The sequence below is a fragment of the Simochromis diagramma genome, unplaced genomic scaffold (assembly GCF_900408965.1).
Source record: "Simochromis diagramma unplaced genomic scaffold, fSimDia1.1 OVJJ01000344.1, whole genome shotgun sequence".
NCBI classification, from domain to species: domain Eukaryota; kingdom Metazoa; phylum Chordata; class Actinopteri; order Cichliformes; family Cichlidae; genus Simochromis; species Simochromis diagramma.
Window position 1 is genome coordinate 2,820,636 of NW_024387375.1, and position 18,496 is coordinate 2,839,131.

The window sequence follows — 18,496 nt, forward strand, 5'->3', positions numbered from 1 at the left end:
TGGCAGATCCAGTCTCCTGTTCAATATTAGGTCATAATATTGTTATTATTATGTCATTGGTTTGTGACTGTTATAGGCATATTTACTGCCGTCTGATCAGAAGGCACTCGTACTTGTTTGACAGGACATGATTTTCTTTTCCTCCTAATGTATTATTTTTGTATAAAATCGAAATCAATCTTAAATCATTATTTATACTTTGTGAGAAAATATTGGTATTTCAAGTAAAATGTGTTCCTTTTTTCAAACTGACCATGTGTTTGTCGTCATTTTGATTCACAGAGCTCAACAATGGTACATCTATCATTTATAATCATCCATCCACCCACACTGTAACCACCCTGCCCGTTACTGTGTTAAAACTGAGCTGTAAAAGAAATGCAGCGGAGTAAAAACGGCGTTTAAAGTAATATGAAATTTGAAATGGGTTTCTGCCCATTGAGATGAAAAAGTGTTTTAGTGTAAGTACTATCAGTTTATGATGCCAACAAAGATGTAGTCGTGTTGCAGCGTCATAAATCAGCCGCTTTGAAGTTCACAGATCTAAAGTGCACGTTACGCTTCCAGCAACAAGGTCGCTGAACTCTGTTGATAGCACAAATCATTTCAGACTTTACATCTTACTGACACTGAGCACACTCTAAAAAATGTAGTAGCATTACAGTTTTTGCTGAGACATCATATCATGGTTATTTAGGTCAGGATAGTATGATATATAAGTCAGTGCACTGCTTGAACTTTAATTTATTGTACAAGACGCTTCTATAGCTGTTATACTGCAGGGAGCGTTTTGCTAGCATGCCTTGAGTTCACCTTTATCCTGGGATGGAATTGGACCCTTAAATAGTTTAATATGGATAAAAATGATGTGAATTACACTAGTACAAAAAGTAGTCTGTCATAATTTTATTTTATTTTTTTTAAAAAGGAAAACATTCATATATTCTGTATTCATCACATGCAAATATTTCCTGCGTTTTTGTTTTAATTTTGCTGATTGTGACTTATAACTTGTGAAAATCTGAAGTCCAGTATCTCCAATTATTTGACTATTTCATTTCGAGGTAATTACTACTCAAACAGTATAAATACTGTGTATCTCTCACTTTAGCTGTGAACAACAGCCACACTCCTCTTTTCAAATGAAATTCAATTTTGCATTTCATTTGGAAATCAAGGCCCTGGAGTCTGGAGGAAGCGTGGGGAGGTGTTTGAGGTCCAGCCTGAGGTTTCTGCCATCTGTGCTGATTTGGTGTGTCATATCTTTGGTGTGTCCTAAGGCAATGCAGCCATCTACCAGGACGTTTTAGAGCACGTAATGCTTCGATCCACTCAAAAGGTTTGTGGAGATGATCATTTCTTTTTGCTGCAAGACTTACCACCTGCCTTCAGTGTCAAAACTCCTACCTCGCCTGATGCTTTGGCCCTCACACAGACTCTCTGCCAGTGTTAGGGTCGCTACTCAAAAAAAGTAATGTATTACATATTACTTCTTACTTTTCTCAATGGTAATGCAGTATGTTACTTAATTACTCACTGAAGAAAGTAACTTGTTGACTACTCATTACTTAACTTTCTCATATATTGAGCTGAAATGTATTGTCACAAAATTACCATTTAACAATATAAAGCTGCAGGCTACAGTCCCACACAACAACACAAATCCCCATCACCATCAACACAAAGCAAAGATGAAAACCAGCCCAGAGAGACTTCAAAGCGATCGCCACAGTAAGCCTGTGCACAGGTGAAAACGGAGGCTGTGCTGCAATGCTGCAAGCCTGACTGCTCATCAATGCTTTCGTTACCTGTTGAAAATCAGCGTCTGGCTGCTGTGCTGGAATCAAGACAACGCTCGGCTTTAACATCATTGTGGTTTCTTGGCTAGCTAGCATGCTGTCTGTGCAGGTGCTTCCTGAAAGCCAAAGTTGTGTTAGCAGTATAAAGCAGTTGTTTCTGTCCTGGATGCATTTTACACTTTACCATTGCGCTCTTGTCCTTTCATGCAATATCAACATGAGTAATGTTTATACCTCCTCAAAACTTTTAGATCACTCCACCATTTTCTTCCACCCTGCACACAAACTGAAACCAGCTGATTGTAGTGCAAGCATGAGAGAAGGAAGAAAAGCACATTTGATGGGTTTATTTTAGCCTTTTGTTGTTTTTTTCATGAAGCATGTGTTTCACATTGGGGGTTTTCATCTATAAATTCGTTTTTTTATTAACTGACCTGGTCATTTAAGGGCCATTTTTGCTTCATCGTTATAAAGTGGCACATTTTAAATTCAACTCTTTAGCAAGTGATAAAGTCACCACAACTGTCTTGTTCAAAAACCCACCATCTTGTGATTCATTTCACGAACTGTGCTTTGAGTCCCTGTGTTGACCTGCAGCCTGTATCGAGGAGCCCTGCTGGGGAAACCCTTGTAATCCACTGTTGTTGCTCCATTTGGTTTTCAATAAGACCTTTGATTCACAGATCCAGGAAGCCTCTATAGATCTGACCATGTCTTTTTTTATTCTTTTCTCCAAAAGCTACTGAAATACCAGGAGGTGCATTTGCATCTGTTAGAGACTGAAATACAACACTAAAGTCTCTAAACATTTAGGTCAAACTCAATTCATTTGCAGGCGCTTGAATGACTGTTAGAAATGCACCAACTGATCGTATGACTACAAAGATAATTTATATTTGTTCACTAATTAGTGGTATTTTATTGGTGCACTGATTAGGCTCATTAGCCTATGTGGTTTGCTGTAGGGTTATAGACTATGTCATCCTGACCTGATCCTTTGTCAGCTGTCTGTAAAATAGTCAGAAAAACTTCTTATTTTTAGTGCTGCATTATGATTCTCCAAACATTTCAGCATGAACCAAATTTAAAAAATTCCAGGTTACATTAATAATTAAAAAGTCATTAAAAAGTATTAAGACTACCAGTTCTCCCACTACTACTTTGTACTACTAGTGGTAGGAGTAGTATTAACATTACACAAATCTGTTTTCCTCATATTTGTTATTTCATGTACTGAGAGAGTGAGGAACAATGCATAAAATTCACAGTAAGAAACATCTGCACAATATTGCGATTATAATTTACAGGCAACTGAATATGAAACCAGAAATCGGAAAAATAAATGCTTCCATAATTATTGACAGGTGCAGTATTACCTCCATATTGTTCCCTACATGCTTAGCCAGAACCCCAGTTGCTTCCCACTGTACTTGTGCATATGCCTTCACAGTGATTTATATATATTGGACACTGACTATTACAAGCCTTTGAGTGCTTACCCACTATTTTACATTTAAAACTCAAGTCAGAAGGTCTCCTTCATCATTTCATAGACTCAACCACAGGTATCTTCACATTTACAAAGCTTTTCTTACTTTACTCCCATGTTCCTTGCCTACTTACATTCTCCAAAAAAGTAGTGGGAAGTAATTCTTCAATCTATTTTATTCTTTATCACTTGTAGATTTGATGAACATATTTAGTTTTTTAACCTTTTTTATTTGTGTCCATGTTACCAGTTTATACAACTGCACACAAGAGATTTTTGATCTCAAGAGTTATATATTATGTTGGTGGTTTTAATAAGCATAAATTAAAAAAAAATCTAACTATTCATGTCAAATTAAAACTAATTATCTGTCTATGCCCATGTGTTTGTACGATGGCACTCTTCCAGAGGATTTATTTCCGGGTCAAGATCGGCCTTCAGCTTTGCCAAAGTTTGGTCATATATAATGATTTCTGTAAAATTTTAGCTTTATATGTCAAATAAATTTCAAAATATATGTAAACATATATATTTTAAAATGTTCCATCGACCTACTTTTGGGGCCTTCAGGCGATGAGGCGATGTTTGAACACAAATATCTTAACTATCAAAGATTAAAGCCTACATTTTTCAGTAATTTTTCTTCCCATCATATTGAAAATGTTTGAATATTGACTTGTGGAAATATGAAAAAGAAATCCAGCACTCCTGCAAAGTCCATATTTGAGCACACACTAATAAAAAACTTAATATTGGAAAAGACAAGTAAATCAAATTCAAATTCAAATTCAAATTTTATTTGTCACACACACAACCATACACAGTATGACATGAGGTGAAATGCTTGTAGCTGTGCAATGCAATGCCCGACCATTAAATGACAGCGGTTTTTCAGTATTTACAATTTACAGGTTATTACAAAATTTACAGATTTAACTTAGAAATTTACAGTAAAAATGTGCAAATAGCAGAAAGAGATTATAAATTATAGGAAGTGTGCATGAAGAAAAACCAGAGTGCGTGTGGTGATGTGATGTGTGTGAGAGTCCAGTCTTACACCTGGTTCAGGGCCCGAATATCCTGGGGGAAGAAGCTCCTCCTCATTCTCTCTGTTTTGGCCTTAAGGGAGCGGAAGCGCTTCCCAGACCTCAACAGTGAGAAGAGTCCATTGTTGGGATGGGAGAGGTCCATCATAATCTTCCTAGCTTTAGTCTTGCACCGCTTGGTGTAGATGGACAGCAGGTCAGGGAGCTCTGATTGAATGATGATGATGCACCACTCTTTGCAGATCTCGTCTGTCCTGCTTGGTGCTGTTCCCAAACCAGGTGCAGATGTTTGCCGTCAGGACGCTCTCGATGGTGCAGGAGTAAAAGTTCTTGAGCACCTTCAGTGGCAGATGGAAGTCTCTAAGTCTTCTGAGGAAGAAGAGACGCTGACGGGCTTTCTTAAGTAGGGACAATTTCTGAATGATATAGAGCTGAATTTCACAATGCTGCAAAATAAAGCATGTAGAATACTTTTTAACTTTTTAACAAGAAAACTCTATTTTCATTCGATTTTCATCCGGGATCGAGCATGAAGCGAGCATGTTCGAAACAGAAAATGTTGAACAGAAAATGCCCTTAAAATCTGGTCATTTGAGATGTAATGACTCTTACTCCTTATTTACTCTTGGTAAGGTGGCTTAACATGGCTCGTTTTTAAAGAACTACCACTCAACCGTTCAGTTGAAAAACAAAAACCACATAATGGGAACAAAGTCAGCATAGACATAATGCTAAAATTAAGATACAGTTAAGAAGATCCTCCATTAGAAATTTAAAATGACTGTGACGCTGCGATGGAAGCTGACCGCAGACTGAGTGTGGCAGAGGACTCGAGAGGTCACCACAAGAAGCGAGTAGACACACTGGGATCAGAGGACTCGCACAAAGAGACAGAAAGTGGAAGCCGCAGAGTGAATGCAGCCGTGTGTTTAGCAGCGCCACAAGAAAGGATGCTACATCAACTCCAGCTGAGGCCCGAGGGGTTAATGGATAAGGCTACCCAGCAGGGGTCAAGGGTCAGGAGGCCACTCTGCACCAGGGCTAATTGGTCACTGCGACCAGAGTTTACGCCAACTTTTCTACGGAGAAATACATACACATGTATGGAGCTGCTCTGACAGGAGTCTTCCATCAAAAGCTGTGATCAAGAAGGCCTCTGTTGTGCTGCAGCACAGTCATGGAGATCAGCCAGTAACAATCGGCAGCCTTCACCGTACATCGACACCAGAACCACCTACGGTGACAGCTAGGCCGGACTAATGACAAGATAGGTGGCTTTTGATCTGAGTCATTTATTCATCAGCTTTCTTCTGATCATGGATTTGTTTCATTTTATCGCTACCAAACGTCAGAACAGATACAAAATCTTTATTAGCTGTGCTCAAGAAGCCGAGGTTTCAAAACATTTGTTGAAAACAAACTGTGAGTTAAAGAAAATGATTTAGAAAATGACAATAAAACGAAAGAAAGCAGATCATATTTAATTCTGACTTACATTTTGGCTTTTTTGCAATTATACATCTTTCTACTCCATACAGAGTTTCATACTTTGTTAAACAAAGGTGACCTGCGTTATGTTGTAAATTGAACCCATTGTTCCCAAATGACAATGAAAAAATATCATCTGTTCAAGACGATACTTACAGTTTTCAAATTTAATGCGGTCCAATTACTCCGAAGTAGCTGGAAGAAATTAAAAACGTAATCCAAACAAGAGCTCGGGTGTCAGAAGGTTAAAAGTAAATTAGAAAGATGGTTGGTGTTCTGTTACCATCCTTTTACATGTAAGAGGCATACAGAATATAAATAAATGTGTATTATTGCTGCAGCTCTGGGTTTACAGAGATGGCACAAATTCATTGTAACACAAATAACACAACAATGAGTGCAAACATTACAAAAAAATGACAAAAATAAAAATTTTTAACTTTGTACATTCATGCTACAACATTCATAAATTACCAACATTAACATACATTATAATACTTGAGAAATAAGAATAAAACTTGTCAAATTTTACAGAGGAGAAGTCAACTTTGCAGCTGAAGATCTGTTTAAATATGCATCGATGGCTTTTGTCTTTGAATTCTATCAAAAGTACAACTAATCAAATCATACAATGTTTTCAGTTCAGTAAAAAAAAATATGTGCAGAAACAGGTCTTTTAGTGTAATAATACAATAATATACTCTTGGATATTGTCACTGCATACTGCTTTTAATTTGAGTTACAGTAACAGCTGTGTGATATTTTATTAGCCTCTCATATTCTGGGAATGTTAAATCTTCATTTAGTAAACAAAGCTGCTAAAAAAAAAACCAACCTGAGTATCTTAGAAAGTGTATTTAAGTGCAGTGTTACATGTACTCAGTGGCACGGACTATGGCATGGAGGTGAGCAAGTGGTTTCAGTTAATAAAATGAAGCTTCTAAGCTGTTCAGGTGGAAGGATCGATTTACATTTAATAATAATGATCGTTTGTTGTTTTGAACCTCATCCAGCTACAGCCACCTGCTGCAGGAACTCAAGAGAACAAAAAAAAAAAACATATAACCAGTATATATAAGTACTGAACTAAATATCGGGGCCACGCTTGTTGTTTCAGCCCAGGAGTGCAAGGCTGTTTTCTCCCAGTTTCCCTGTATTTGCATCTGAAAATCTGTGAGAATCCCTGGTTCAGAGGAATCCTGACAGATTGATGTTGTCATGCTGATGCTGTCACTGTCTTGATGCTGGACGGGTTAATGATTTATGGGGAATTGTGGGATTCCTCGAATGAGTCCCGGGTTAATGTTCACCTTTCTCGCCAGATCTCTGGGTGTGGGGGACTGCTCACATCCAGTCCAGATCCAACTGTCGAGGGGACTGACTGAGTGGCCGGCCTCCAGCTAAACCCGGCACACAGCAGGGAGGAAGACCATGCTCGGCGACTGAGAAGAAGAAGAGGAGGAGGCTAATGAGGCCTGATCAAGCTCAGCAATGGGTCACAACAGAGACAATGAGAGCAGAACAAAAAAAAAAATCCAAGCAGTTATAAAAAGCTCAAAGAAAAAACAACAACAACATGCTTTTCTCATTGTGTAAGGTGTGCAAGCTTCATGCATGAGAAAGAACATTGTGGCCCACGCAACATGCACTGACATGCACAAGTAGGAGGTATCTTATGTCCACAACACAGAAGTTTGAATATTTCATGTTTTATTCACCAAGTTAATCATTTGTATTTTCTCTAACTGTAATCAAACAATGAACATGTTAAACAATCAGGAGTAAAATGATGATTTTAGTCCATTACAGGACCGGCTAAAAGCATCACCAATAGAAGTTTAATATTCCTTTAAATTTGACTCTCTGCACATGTGACAGCGCTTCATGAAAGTCATTTTGAATCTGAAGTCAGTTTTAGACTCATTTTGCTCACAAAAGCATTGCGTCGTTTAATAATAACGTATGCGATCTATAATTATAATTACAGGCAACATCAGTGGTCCCTCTCATGGTCTGGGGTTTGTCATAGTTTCCATCAATGATTTCTGCTAAAAATGCTAAAAAGCATTTACAAATATTGTTTCATTTCCTTTTTTGCTGAGTTTATATATGTTTCCTTCAAATAATTAACGTGTCTTTTGTACAGTAAAAACATTTCCCAAAGTAGGGCAGTGGGTGGAGTTTTATGTGCACTGAGGCTGAATATCTTGAATGAAATAACTGCTTGTTTTAATGTATCTATCTGATAAACTTAGTACTTTTTTCATTTTTACATTTCAGTCAGACAAAAAAAGTTTTTTTTTACTCAAGTTAAAGCTCCTAATGTATATAAATGAACTATTTTACAATCATGTCAATTTTGTTTACACAACACAACTTAAACTCTTCCTATTATCTATAAAAGGACCTCACCGGGACATGACCTTGATGTCTTCAGCAGTAGTTGGTCCTGTGTAAAGACACAGCGTCTCTGTATTCCATCCTGCTTCCTTTCTTTACTTTATGTTGGCCTGAAAGTACAAAAAACTAAACAAAAACCAAAAGAAAACAAATAGATCCTGAACATAGTGGAATCAGCCTCTTTAATATCGTCCAGGTACATATATGACCTCCGTTTCCTCAGTGAAAAAAGTATCCTAAATATTTTAACAAAAGCTTACATTAATGCCACTAATAAACTCAATAAAACACTGAAAGCTTTCCTTTTCTTTCTTGTTAGTCAATCGGGATCCAAAAATGTGGTCATGTCCCCCTCTGTCATGTATATGCCCTGTGAACAGAGCTAAGGTATGAGGCTGGGAGCAGACCAGGTGATGGATAGCAGCAGGGCTTGTTGTCCTCTGCTTTACATGACTCTCATTAAGATGTAAATCTTTCACAACAACACCCACTGAGACAATGCCACACAGGCTTCTCCTTGCTGCTCCACCTTGCCCTCGGTGTAACAATGAAACTGAATCACTTTGTCAGGACACACAATTGCCTCAGTGTTTCAGACAGCCAGTAAAAATGTTGGACAACACATCAGTGTGTGAATGTGGGTCTTTGGTGAATCATAACAGGCAATCATAATTATTCAACATCTCAATGGTATCTGAGATAGTCACCTGATGACACATATGAAAATACAATGTAGCAAGCTGATGTAGAAAAATTGAGAATTTTGTACAGTTATGTACCATTACTTGTGAAAACAGATGCATACTATAAATGTCTTATCAGCAAGCTGTACATGTTTACAATGTAATTCGAGACAAAGTCGAGAAAGATACGAAATTTAATTCAGAGTACATGCAGTTAGATTTTAATGTCAAAAAACAAAAATAAAGAAAAAAGGTAAAACGACGGGAACAAAGTAGGAACACTAAACAAAGTATGATGCTATGATACTGTAAAGCTAATACGTAACACTGCTATAATTTGTTTTTGTAGATTATATACGCTGTAAAATTACAAGCTACAGTACTTTACTGTAATTGAACAAATTACTTACAGTAACTAAGGGCTATGTGAGGTATAGACCGTAAGATAATCCAAAAAGAAAAAAAAACCCTCTCAAATTTATATCTAAAAAAATTATACAGTGCTTGCTGATAATCTCAAAAAATATTTGGGCCAGGCACCTCCATAAAAACAGAGACTGCTGTCACCTCCCCTCACCTATGGGCAGCTTTGCTCGATCTTACTCGGAAAATCAGACACAGCCTTCGTGGGTGATAAGAATAAGTAGGTATACCTGTCCTACTAAACTGTACCACAGATAAAGAATCACGTGCAGCTAACTGGCACAGGATCGTATTTTCACACGTGACTACTTTCTCGTTTTTAATAAATTCTGAGATCTGGAATATGAACTTTATTTTTGTCATTTTCGAGCTTTAGAAATTGCAGGTATTAAAGTTGAAGTATTTTCCTCCAACATGCAGTTTAATGATCACAACAGCTCACAGGTTTGTTTCTGTATGACAGGTTTTGTTTATGTGCCTTTGCATGTTCAGGTTCTCGCCTTAACAAAACCTCGACAAAGCTACACACTGACACCTGCTGGCAGAAAGTTTGTATTGCAACAACCAATATTAAAGGTGGGAATTTGTTGCCCTGCATCAGTCCTCGCAGGTTGGCCTTCCGCTCCGTTCGTTTTGACCATCACAAAGGCGTCTTTATTTTATTTTATTTTATTTATTTATTTATTTATTTTTAGCATACACAAATAAGCCAACTGGGGCGATTCTAGGATCAGAGCTTTGGGGGTAAACTTTACTCGTCGCGATGAAACTTCTTTCCTGTCTCTGTCAGTCCCTGCGTCCTTAAATGTCTTCAGTTGTCCCGAGTTCTCTCTGACTGTCTCCGTGGTGCATTTAAACCCCTGTTCCTCCCTGTCCTCGTCGTCTGTTGTCTTTGTCTCCGTTATCAGTCATCATAATTTTACCATCTCTGTGCAAGTCTGCAAATTTCTTTATTAAATCATAAGATTCTTAAATTCATAAAGTCTCTCTGTGCCTGGGTCCTCGTCACAAAACACATCACTGTTTTGTACATTTTAACACAATTTAATCCCCACATTTGTGAAAGAAAAGCAAAACACTTTTTTGAAAAGTCTGTAACAAAACCATCAAATCTGATAAAGGTTATTTAAATGCTACAATAGACTACTACTGCAAAAGAAGAATGGATTGGAATAAAACAAATACATATCTAACCTAAAGTGAGCTTTTGGAAAACATTTAAAGCTGCTGTACAGAATCTTTGAAACAAGCTAGCTTAAAACATTTTTAGAAGATAAACAGAGCACTCTGCTTCCCCTTACAGCTCCTCACTCCACCAGGGCTCTGTTTGGCACTTTCTGATAGTGTGCAAATGTGATGCACGTACTGTAGTGCAGTCATAGAGACAACTAGATGGTCCAAAAGTGGGCCTACCTATTACTGGCTGAGGTTTTAGTAGAGTTGTGGCTGAACCACATAAAAATATATAATTAATTTTAATCTCCCCAATCAATGATAATGTTATGTTGGAATGTTGTTAAAGAGGGTCAAAAATGTTTCAACCTAGTTTGTGTTGCAGATTCTGTATAGCAGCTTTAATATAGGGAGAACACAACTTTAATAGTTTCTGTTTTGCCTGTCACTGTTCCCTGTCTGTTTTCTTACTTGGTTCTTCCTGACCTTGTACTTTCTCCTCATGTTCCCCTCTTTCCTCTCTCCCTCTTTGGACTGACAAGCATACACAAATAGATTGTATTCAATTAGATGAAAAAAATACATTAATATGAAAAAAAAATACTATTAAGATAACTAATAATAAAGTCCTCTCTCAGTGTACTTTCAACCAAAAGGAAAATAACCAAACCAGATGTACATCTAATAAAAGATATAAATATTGAAACACTGATCCACATTGATTGATGGATCATTTGATCTTACACTTTTTTTTTTTTACCTGAATGTGGCTCCTTTTTTATGAAAAAAACTTCCTTATATCCATTACGAACTTGGCTGTCTCTCTGTGCACACACACACACACACACACACACACACACACACACACACACACACACACACACACACACACACACCAGGAGTTATAAGGTTAATGGGCATCCAGTCAGTGCAAGACAATATAATTTCCCCATATTAGACAATACAAATCCTCGCAATAGCACACCTGTGGGGAATTAACATTACAGTCTTTAAAAAAAACACATCATGTTGTTTTAAAAAAAGATCAATTTTCCCTGAGATTGCTAACAAAGTTAATCAAAAACTAGTAACTTAACTGTTAGCTTCAGTCGTTTGGAGAAAGAGAGCATCCAGGTTACTGAAGACATTATTATTAATTATGTATTATCTCAGCATTTTGTCTTTCTTAGAAGTAGCTCCAAGATATTACTACCAAAATAATAAGTTGAAATTTCACTGGTGGAAACAAATTGTGGAATATGAAGACTTAAGGTTAAAGGTAAAATGTATATGTGGACCTGGGGTGGGGGTGGGGTAATTCAGGAAAAAAACAAAACAAATAAGCCAACAAAACTAAAAATTAGCCCTGCTATGAGCCGGCAGGTGTGCCTGACAGACTGAACTCAGGGCATGAACCTCCCACAACACAGTCCTAAGTGGTGACGTCGTCTTCCTCTTAGTGACTGCTGTTATCAAGATGGCGCTGCGGCCAGGATCTGGGGGAGGTGGCAGGTATTTTAGCCATTTTAAACTGACCCATTTCAGGGGAAGTAATTTGTGCGTGAAACATTCACCCCCGACAGTCGCGGGGCTTCACATTTAGCCACGAGGACGCCCTCAAATATCGCGATAAAGGCTGGCTTAGTTTGTCGGAGCAGGGAGATGAGATGAGATGGCTGGTGGTCAGGTGCCACAGCTAACGTTAGCTGGCTCCTTCTGTCTTTACCTGTCCATGTTCAGAGTGGACTAGACTAACTCCACGGTGTGGTCATATTAACAGATTTCACGCTTAAGTTATTCTGTGGTAGTCATAGTGTCCATTGCTCTCGGTCTCTGGTGATATAACGCGATACTTGCTAGATGAATCTCTTGTAGCATTGCTAGGCAGGCCTGTGGATGGCTGGTAGGGACAGATATTTACACTTTCTCAGTATTATGTTTTCTGTTATTAGGGATTTAGTATGGTGTTGGCTATTTAGGAAGATAAAGCATTAGGACGTGAAGATTTGTGGGGAAGGGGTTGATTTAGTTAAGTTTTTGTCCCTGTAACACACCAAGCAGCAGAGACTCTAAGCCCTTCTTCAGGAGTCAGATTGCTCTAATAACTCTCTGCTGAATTACATAATCAGCCCTGTCGCACATGCATATTCCAGTAAGTAGCTGTAAATGGTGAGGAGATGTTCAGGTGTCTTATTAAAGCAGTGTGATGATGGTCTGCAGAGGAGATGAAAAGGCCAGCCTCATGATTTTTTCATAAGACGAGCTCCAGCACCCTGAATAATAAATATACTCTGGCTACAAGGCTAGCCAGGTGATACTGATCTGACAGGTGAAACCAAAGCCCTCAAGACTGTCTGTGCCATTCTTTCACTGTGGCTGGTAAAGCCTCTACTGTATACTCTGGTAGATTTGGGCTATATTTATATATTCAAAAAATGTGTCATTTATGAGATGGGCCATGCTTAACTTTGACTTTGGAACTCCTTTTTTTTTTTTTTTTTTTTTTTTTTTTTTTTTAAAAAAGTATCTACTTCCATGGTGCAGTGTGACTTTTTTATAATCAGTGGTCCCATTTGGTAAAAAACAATCTTGGAAATTTCAATCTTGGAAATCTTGGAAACTGAGTAGCTGCAAGAAATGACAACGTGGGTATGATAAAAGTAAAATGTACCTGAATGCTAAAGTGCAAAGCCAGGAGGTGAAGCCTGTTTGAGAATTCCAGCAACCTTTTGTAGTTTGTAGTAGGGCTCTTCGATATAACGATATATATCGGATGACGATATAAAAACGTCTATCGTTTCATTTTACGCTATCGTTTGTTTTGTGGTGTCGCAAAATAAACTGTTTACGGCAATATTTTTTCAGCGTTTTGATGGTCACCGTAGTGGCTATACTAATTTCTTAAAGTTCTCTCTTTCTCTTATATTTAATATAACCACACTACAGATGGACAAACGCCTGTTTTTATGCGTTGTGGTTGGCAACAATGACGGTAACACCATCGCGTATCCGCTTGTTTATGTACCACATAAGCCTTTCACAATAAAGCTCAAGATCCTGTTGAGACTTTTCAAAATAAACTGAATCACGTGAAAGAGCAGATTATTAACGGATGAGAAGTAAAAACAGAGCAGCCAGGTGCTAACAAATAAACCTTAGACTCAAACGTTAGAACAGGCTTTTCCCCGCAGCACGCCGTGTAATAAATACTCACAAAGAAAACGGTGGCCTTTACAACTTATGTCTAAAAATGTATCGTTTCATGCATTGGTTAAAATACTCGACTCCAGGTACATGACGCGCAGCTGGAAATACTTCCCGCAAGTCGAGCTGCCCGAGAGTCACAGAATTTACAGAAAATGTTATATTTTTGCGATTTATATCGTTATCGGACGATAGAATTCTTATATCGGGATATGAGATTTTGGTCATATCGCACAGCCCTAGTTTGTAGGCTCCATGCAGATCCTCTGTTTTCAACAAGGCATGTGATTAGATACTTTATGAATGTCAGATGATATCCTGTGCAGAAACCATACTTTTTACACCAGCTATTTAGAATATTTCTTCTTCTCTCAGCTGCTCCCTTTACGGGTTGCCACAGCAGATCACCTACCTCGATCTCAGTCTCACTCTACCCTTCTCTTCTGACACACCAACCCTCTGCATGTCCTTCTTCACTACATTTGTGAACATCCTCTGAGGTCTTTTTCATTTCCACCTGCCTGGCAGCTCCATATTCAACATCCTTTGTCTTTTTTATCCACTATCCCTCCCCTGCACATGTTCAAGCATCTCTAACTTTGTTTCCAAACTGGACAACTTACGATGTTCCTGTATATGAGAGAGAAAACGATTAGTGCTTGCTTTTCAGAGTGCTTTCAGTTACTTTTAGTGATGCATTAGTTGTAAAATTCTGGGCCGATACCAATGACATTTTTCCTGCTCTGTTTATTCCCTCGGTTATATCAAGAAAACAAAGAAATCTTCATTATACATGGATATCTAAAGTTTTTTTTTTAAAAAGGGCTTTCAGCTCTGAAATACAAATAATGACATTAAAATCAATACAACTGATAAATCAGTAAATAAGATAACATTTTCTGAGTTCAGTGGTGGATCCGTTGGCTAATATATCAGCCAAATGTCAATCAGTTGGCTGATGTATTCGTCCTACTTACCTCAGTTTTTCACTTAAAGCAAGTTTTTTCTTGTTTTGATTAATAAACAGACCAAAAAGCAAATGCATTTCATTCAATGACTGAGAAAACGATCAAATCCTTTCATCTGAGAACCAGCAAATGTTTTGCATTTTTTTAAAAACTTTCCATTCATTGCATAATGAATCAGGGGACTTATGAAGTGTCATAATTTAGTGGTGCATTGATAACAAGATTGATACCAGTACAGATATTTGATTATTTAAAATTCAGATGCTTTTTAAAAAAATGAGAAACATTGGTTATTTATTTATTTATTTTTTGTTTTTTACAGTATTTATCCATGTTCTGCACGATTCTTCTCAGATCAGCTGGTTGTGTTCAACATCATCACTCATAACACTGGTTGAAGGGTGTTTTTCCCCATCTCTTTTTTTTTTTCTTCCATTTTTACTTATCGGTAAATAGCTTCAGACAGCTAATAACAGCCGTCCGATAGATTCATTGTCTCCAGCCATGGCGACTTTTTCCTACATAATAGCATCTATGGAAGCAACAGCATTAGCAGCGAATGAGGAAAAAGTGCATTTGTAAGGCAGAAAATTGAGAATTTCTAGCATGTTTTTTTGGGTAAATAACAAAGCCCTAAATAATCAGTTGTTTGTATGTAAATGCTTTAGATCTTTATGTAGCAGAAGTGGCAGGTCTATTAAAAGTAAGCTTTTCCTTTTTATAGGAGTGATTTTAAGTTTGCTCTCTGTTCCTCTATGAGAGCAAATAATTTTAACAGTAACGACTCTGGCTAAAAACTCTGAAACTGTGCCTTCTGTCCCCAAGCATTTAAAGCAGTTTGATGGTAGCTATTAGATGAATCCAGACCTTTTACAAGGCTCAGGCCTGCCTGGTGTCCACAGCTGCTGTCGCTGCTTATCTCCCTCTATGTTAATCCACTCGGCCATGACCTCTGATTTGCTGAAGGATGGCAGACAGTAGTGCCGTTATGCTCAAAAAGCTTTTTAAGCTGCAAATCTTCCAGTGAGCAGATGCGAGAATCTGAAACCCTCCGGTACTTGTCATATTACAACAGTATCCTGTGAGGGGAAACACTGGCTTCTTGCTTTTAGTTTAAATGTTTTTAGATGAGCAGAGAAAAGAGGACCACTCATCAGCACCAAGAGTGCCCATAAATTCACATTAGTGTGAATTAAATGTGACAGACTCAGGAGGACTTGAACAAAGAGCTGTTGTGACTATGTCCCAAATCATAAATGTACAGTACTATGTTGAAGTTGAGCTGCAGCAGGGCTGTAATTTCATGTACTACCATTTGGTAACACAAGATGGCACAGTGATTCAATTGAACCTTTTGTTTAAGCAGGCAAGTTATTAAGAGCACATCCATTTTAACAATGGAAGCCTGCAAAAGGCAAAACCTCTTGGAGAAACGGCTAACCCACACACCCACTGGTAAAACGGCGCCACCTGGTAGAGAAAGCTTTAGGTAAATTCTGCAGAGGGTAATTACAAAAAGTACCTTTAACCCTAAAAATAACAGATAATTTTGGCTCTTTGAAGTAAGCCCATGCAGACACAACATTTCCATGTTATCATATTGGACACTTCAGAGTTCCTCTTGCATTGGGAAAACTCAAAATTTCAAGGATTGTAATTGACCAGTTTTCTAAAGTGGGATTTAAATTACTCAAACGAAAACAACTTGTTTTTTACATGGACAGAAACACGAGGAAAATTCATAGATCTTAACTAAGGTAACAGGGACTCCAGTTGTGTCTGTGTGCGTACTCCCTCCCCAGAGGCCCGTTTTGTGTTGGAGAAAACCTATAACTCCAGCGGACATGTAGCACCACCTGATGAATATATATGGTTTGCTCTCTGCCAGCTCCCGAGGGAAATATGTGGTTCTTAAGCTGCTAAATGCTCCACTGGGTTTGCTGGCTAGTTACTAATTGTGTTTCAGATACAAGGAAATATGAGGGTTCTCCGGCTGGTTAGACAGTGCTAGTGAATGAAGATATTTGGAAATCGTAATGACTCGGTGAATAATGATAATAACGAATAATGGACAGATAAAGAATAGTTGCAGTCGTCGTGTTTACAAGCCAGTGCCTGCTTTCTGTGACAGTGATCTCTCTGCTTCCCTTCTGTCAGCACAGTTGTCTCAGTTCGAAAGTTATCAGTATTATATTGTCAATGACGGCAATAGTGATGATCACATTAAACTGGGAATCGTTGGAAGCAGAGGCCCGGCTGGCTCCGTCTTCTGTTTGTTTCTGCATCAACGCTTCCAGTCTGTGAGTTGTAGTAAGTTATTTGACAAATAGCCGAAGGCCTGTGTGGGTTGGCTCCGGCGAGGGAGAGACTTGGCCGACTCGTAGAAAGACTTCCTCTGATTATTTCTTAAAGGCCTGTTTCTCAGCGCAGCGACAAGAGTCCAAGTCGCCTGCAGAAACTCGCCCAGCCATCTACCCTCCTGTTTATCTGGCGTGAACGTTGCTCCAAAGGATCTGAGGGGTTCTTTGTGAATAAGCCTCAGCTGCTTCGAGTCTGTAGAACAAAACTGCGTCTGCTTGTTGATGTCACTGTCATCAGCAACACACTTTTATCGCATCCGTGTTTAATTTTACCTGTCGGCTTATGGGAGCGTGTTACTGTCATCTGAAGAGTTACAGTAACAGGATTCAGATTTGACGCAAGGAGGAAGGCATTTTCAAGTTGTTTTGAGGAGCTTGCAGTTTTACTTTTTTATATTTTTGGTTCTGTTTTGTCATCTCAAATGAGATCAGTATAAAATGGAATAAAATTAAACTGAAGGACCACATGAAACTGAAAAAATGGACTGATTTGTACAGCTCACAGCCTCTCAATCTCATTTATTGTCAAGCAAACATGGCGTCACATCTAATTTCACTTATCTCTTCCACGTCAGTTGTGTTATTATAACGGCTGTTGATTTTAAATGGTATTGTTGCAGCTAAGTGACAACAAGAGTCATCTGCTGCTATAAATGTTCAGCAGGGGACTGGGGAATAAAAAGGCCACATAAATGAAGGCTGTTTTTAACTTCAGCATCAGTTTGAATCTCATAATCTGTGTTTTTCTTCTTTATTTCTTTAGTTTTATGTATCCTGTTGGAGGAGGCTTGGGACCGCCGCAAGGTGAGTCATTTCGCAGTGAATATTACCGCTCTTTCCCTCCAAACTGTTTGTGTAAATATATTCAGCTGAGGAGATGGCACACAAATGTGTTTTGTGTGAATTTGAATGGGATCATAGAATATTGCTTTTTGAAGCAAACTGTCAGGATATTGCACTTTAGAATGTAAACGTTGTTTATTTTGACAAATGTTACTAGAAATCTTCATTTTAAATAAAGTGGATATTGAAATACTGATTTTCTAACAAGTATTAGCACAATAAGTGTCATTCTTCCCTCGATGTAATCAGTCACACAAGATGTGATCAAAAGTTTCTCGGCTCTGTAAATAACTTTAAAAAGTTTGGCTCATCTCCTCTTCAGTGTCACCTTCTTTGGCAGCCTTGTACTCTTCTGAAAAAGGCTAGGAACTGGATTAAACTTAAATTTAAGTTATGATTACAAAATTATTTCATCTACTTTCTCTATAGAGCTGTTTGTTTTTTTTATTGTGCTATAATTCAAACACACTCTGTTCCTTTACAGTTTGTAGTTTTTGCTTAGTTGACTAAAACAGAGCTTCTCTTTACCAAGATCCATACATGAAAAGAGATGAAGAGAAACCCTGGATTGCTCAGGGTCTGTCACCTGGTCCACTTTCAGCACTATGATGCATTTTAGA

The 18,496-nt window shown here is 38.1% G+C and overlaps 1 protein-coding gene across 14 annotated transcripts in view; it reads left to right on the forward strand.

The window, feature by feature from the left end:
• Nucleotides 1-11,906: 11,906 nt before the first annotated feature.
• The window catches only part of synrg (synergin, gamma), a 43,569-nt gene continuing 36,979 nt past the window's right edge, over nucleotides 11,907-18,496 (forward strand). For 4 of the 14 annotated variants that reach the window (XM_040008623.1, XM_040008628.1, XM_040008630.1 and 1 more), the window contains exon 1: nucleotides 13,856-17,837. In XM_040008623.1, coding sequence (XP_039864557.1) covers nucleotides 17,726-17,837 — 112 coding nt within the window. In that variant the 5' untranslated portion in view covers nucleotides 13,856-17,725. Of the gene's footprint in view, nucleotides 12,014-13,854; nucleotides 17,838-18,496 lie in introns of those variants that run through there. The other 10 variants (XM_040008632.1, XM_040008627.1, XM_040008633.1 and 7 more) reach the window with 6 other exon arrangements.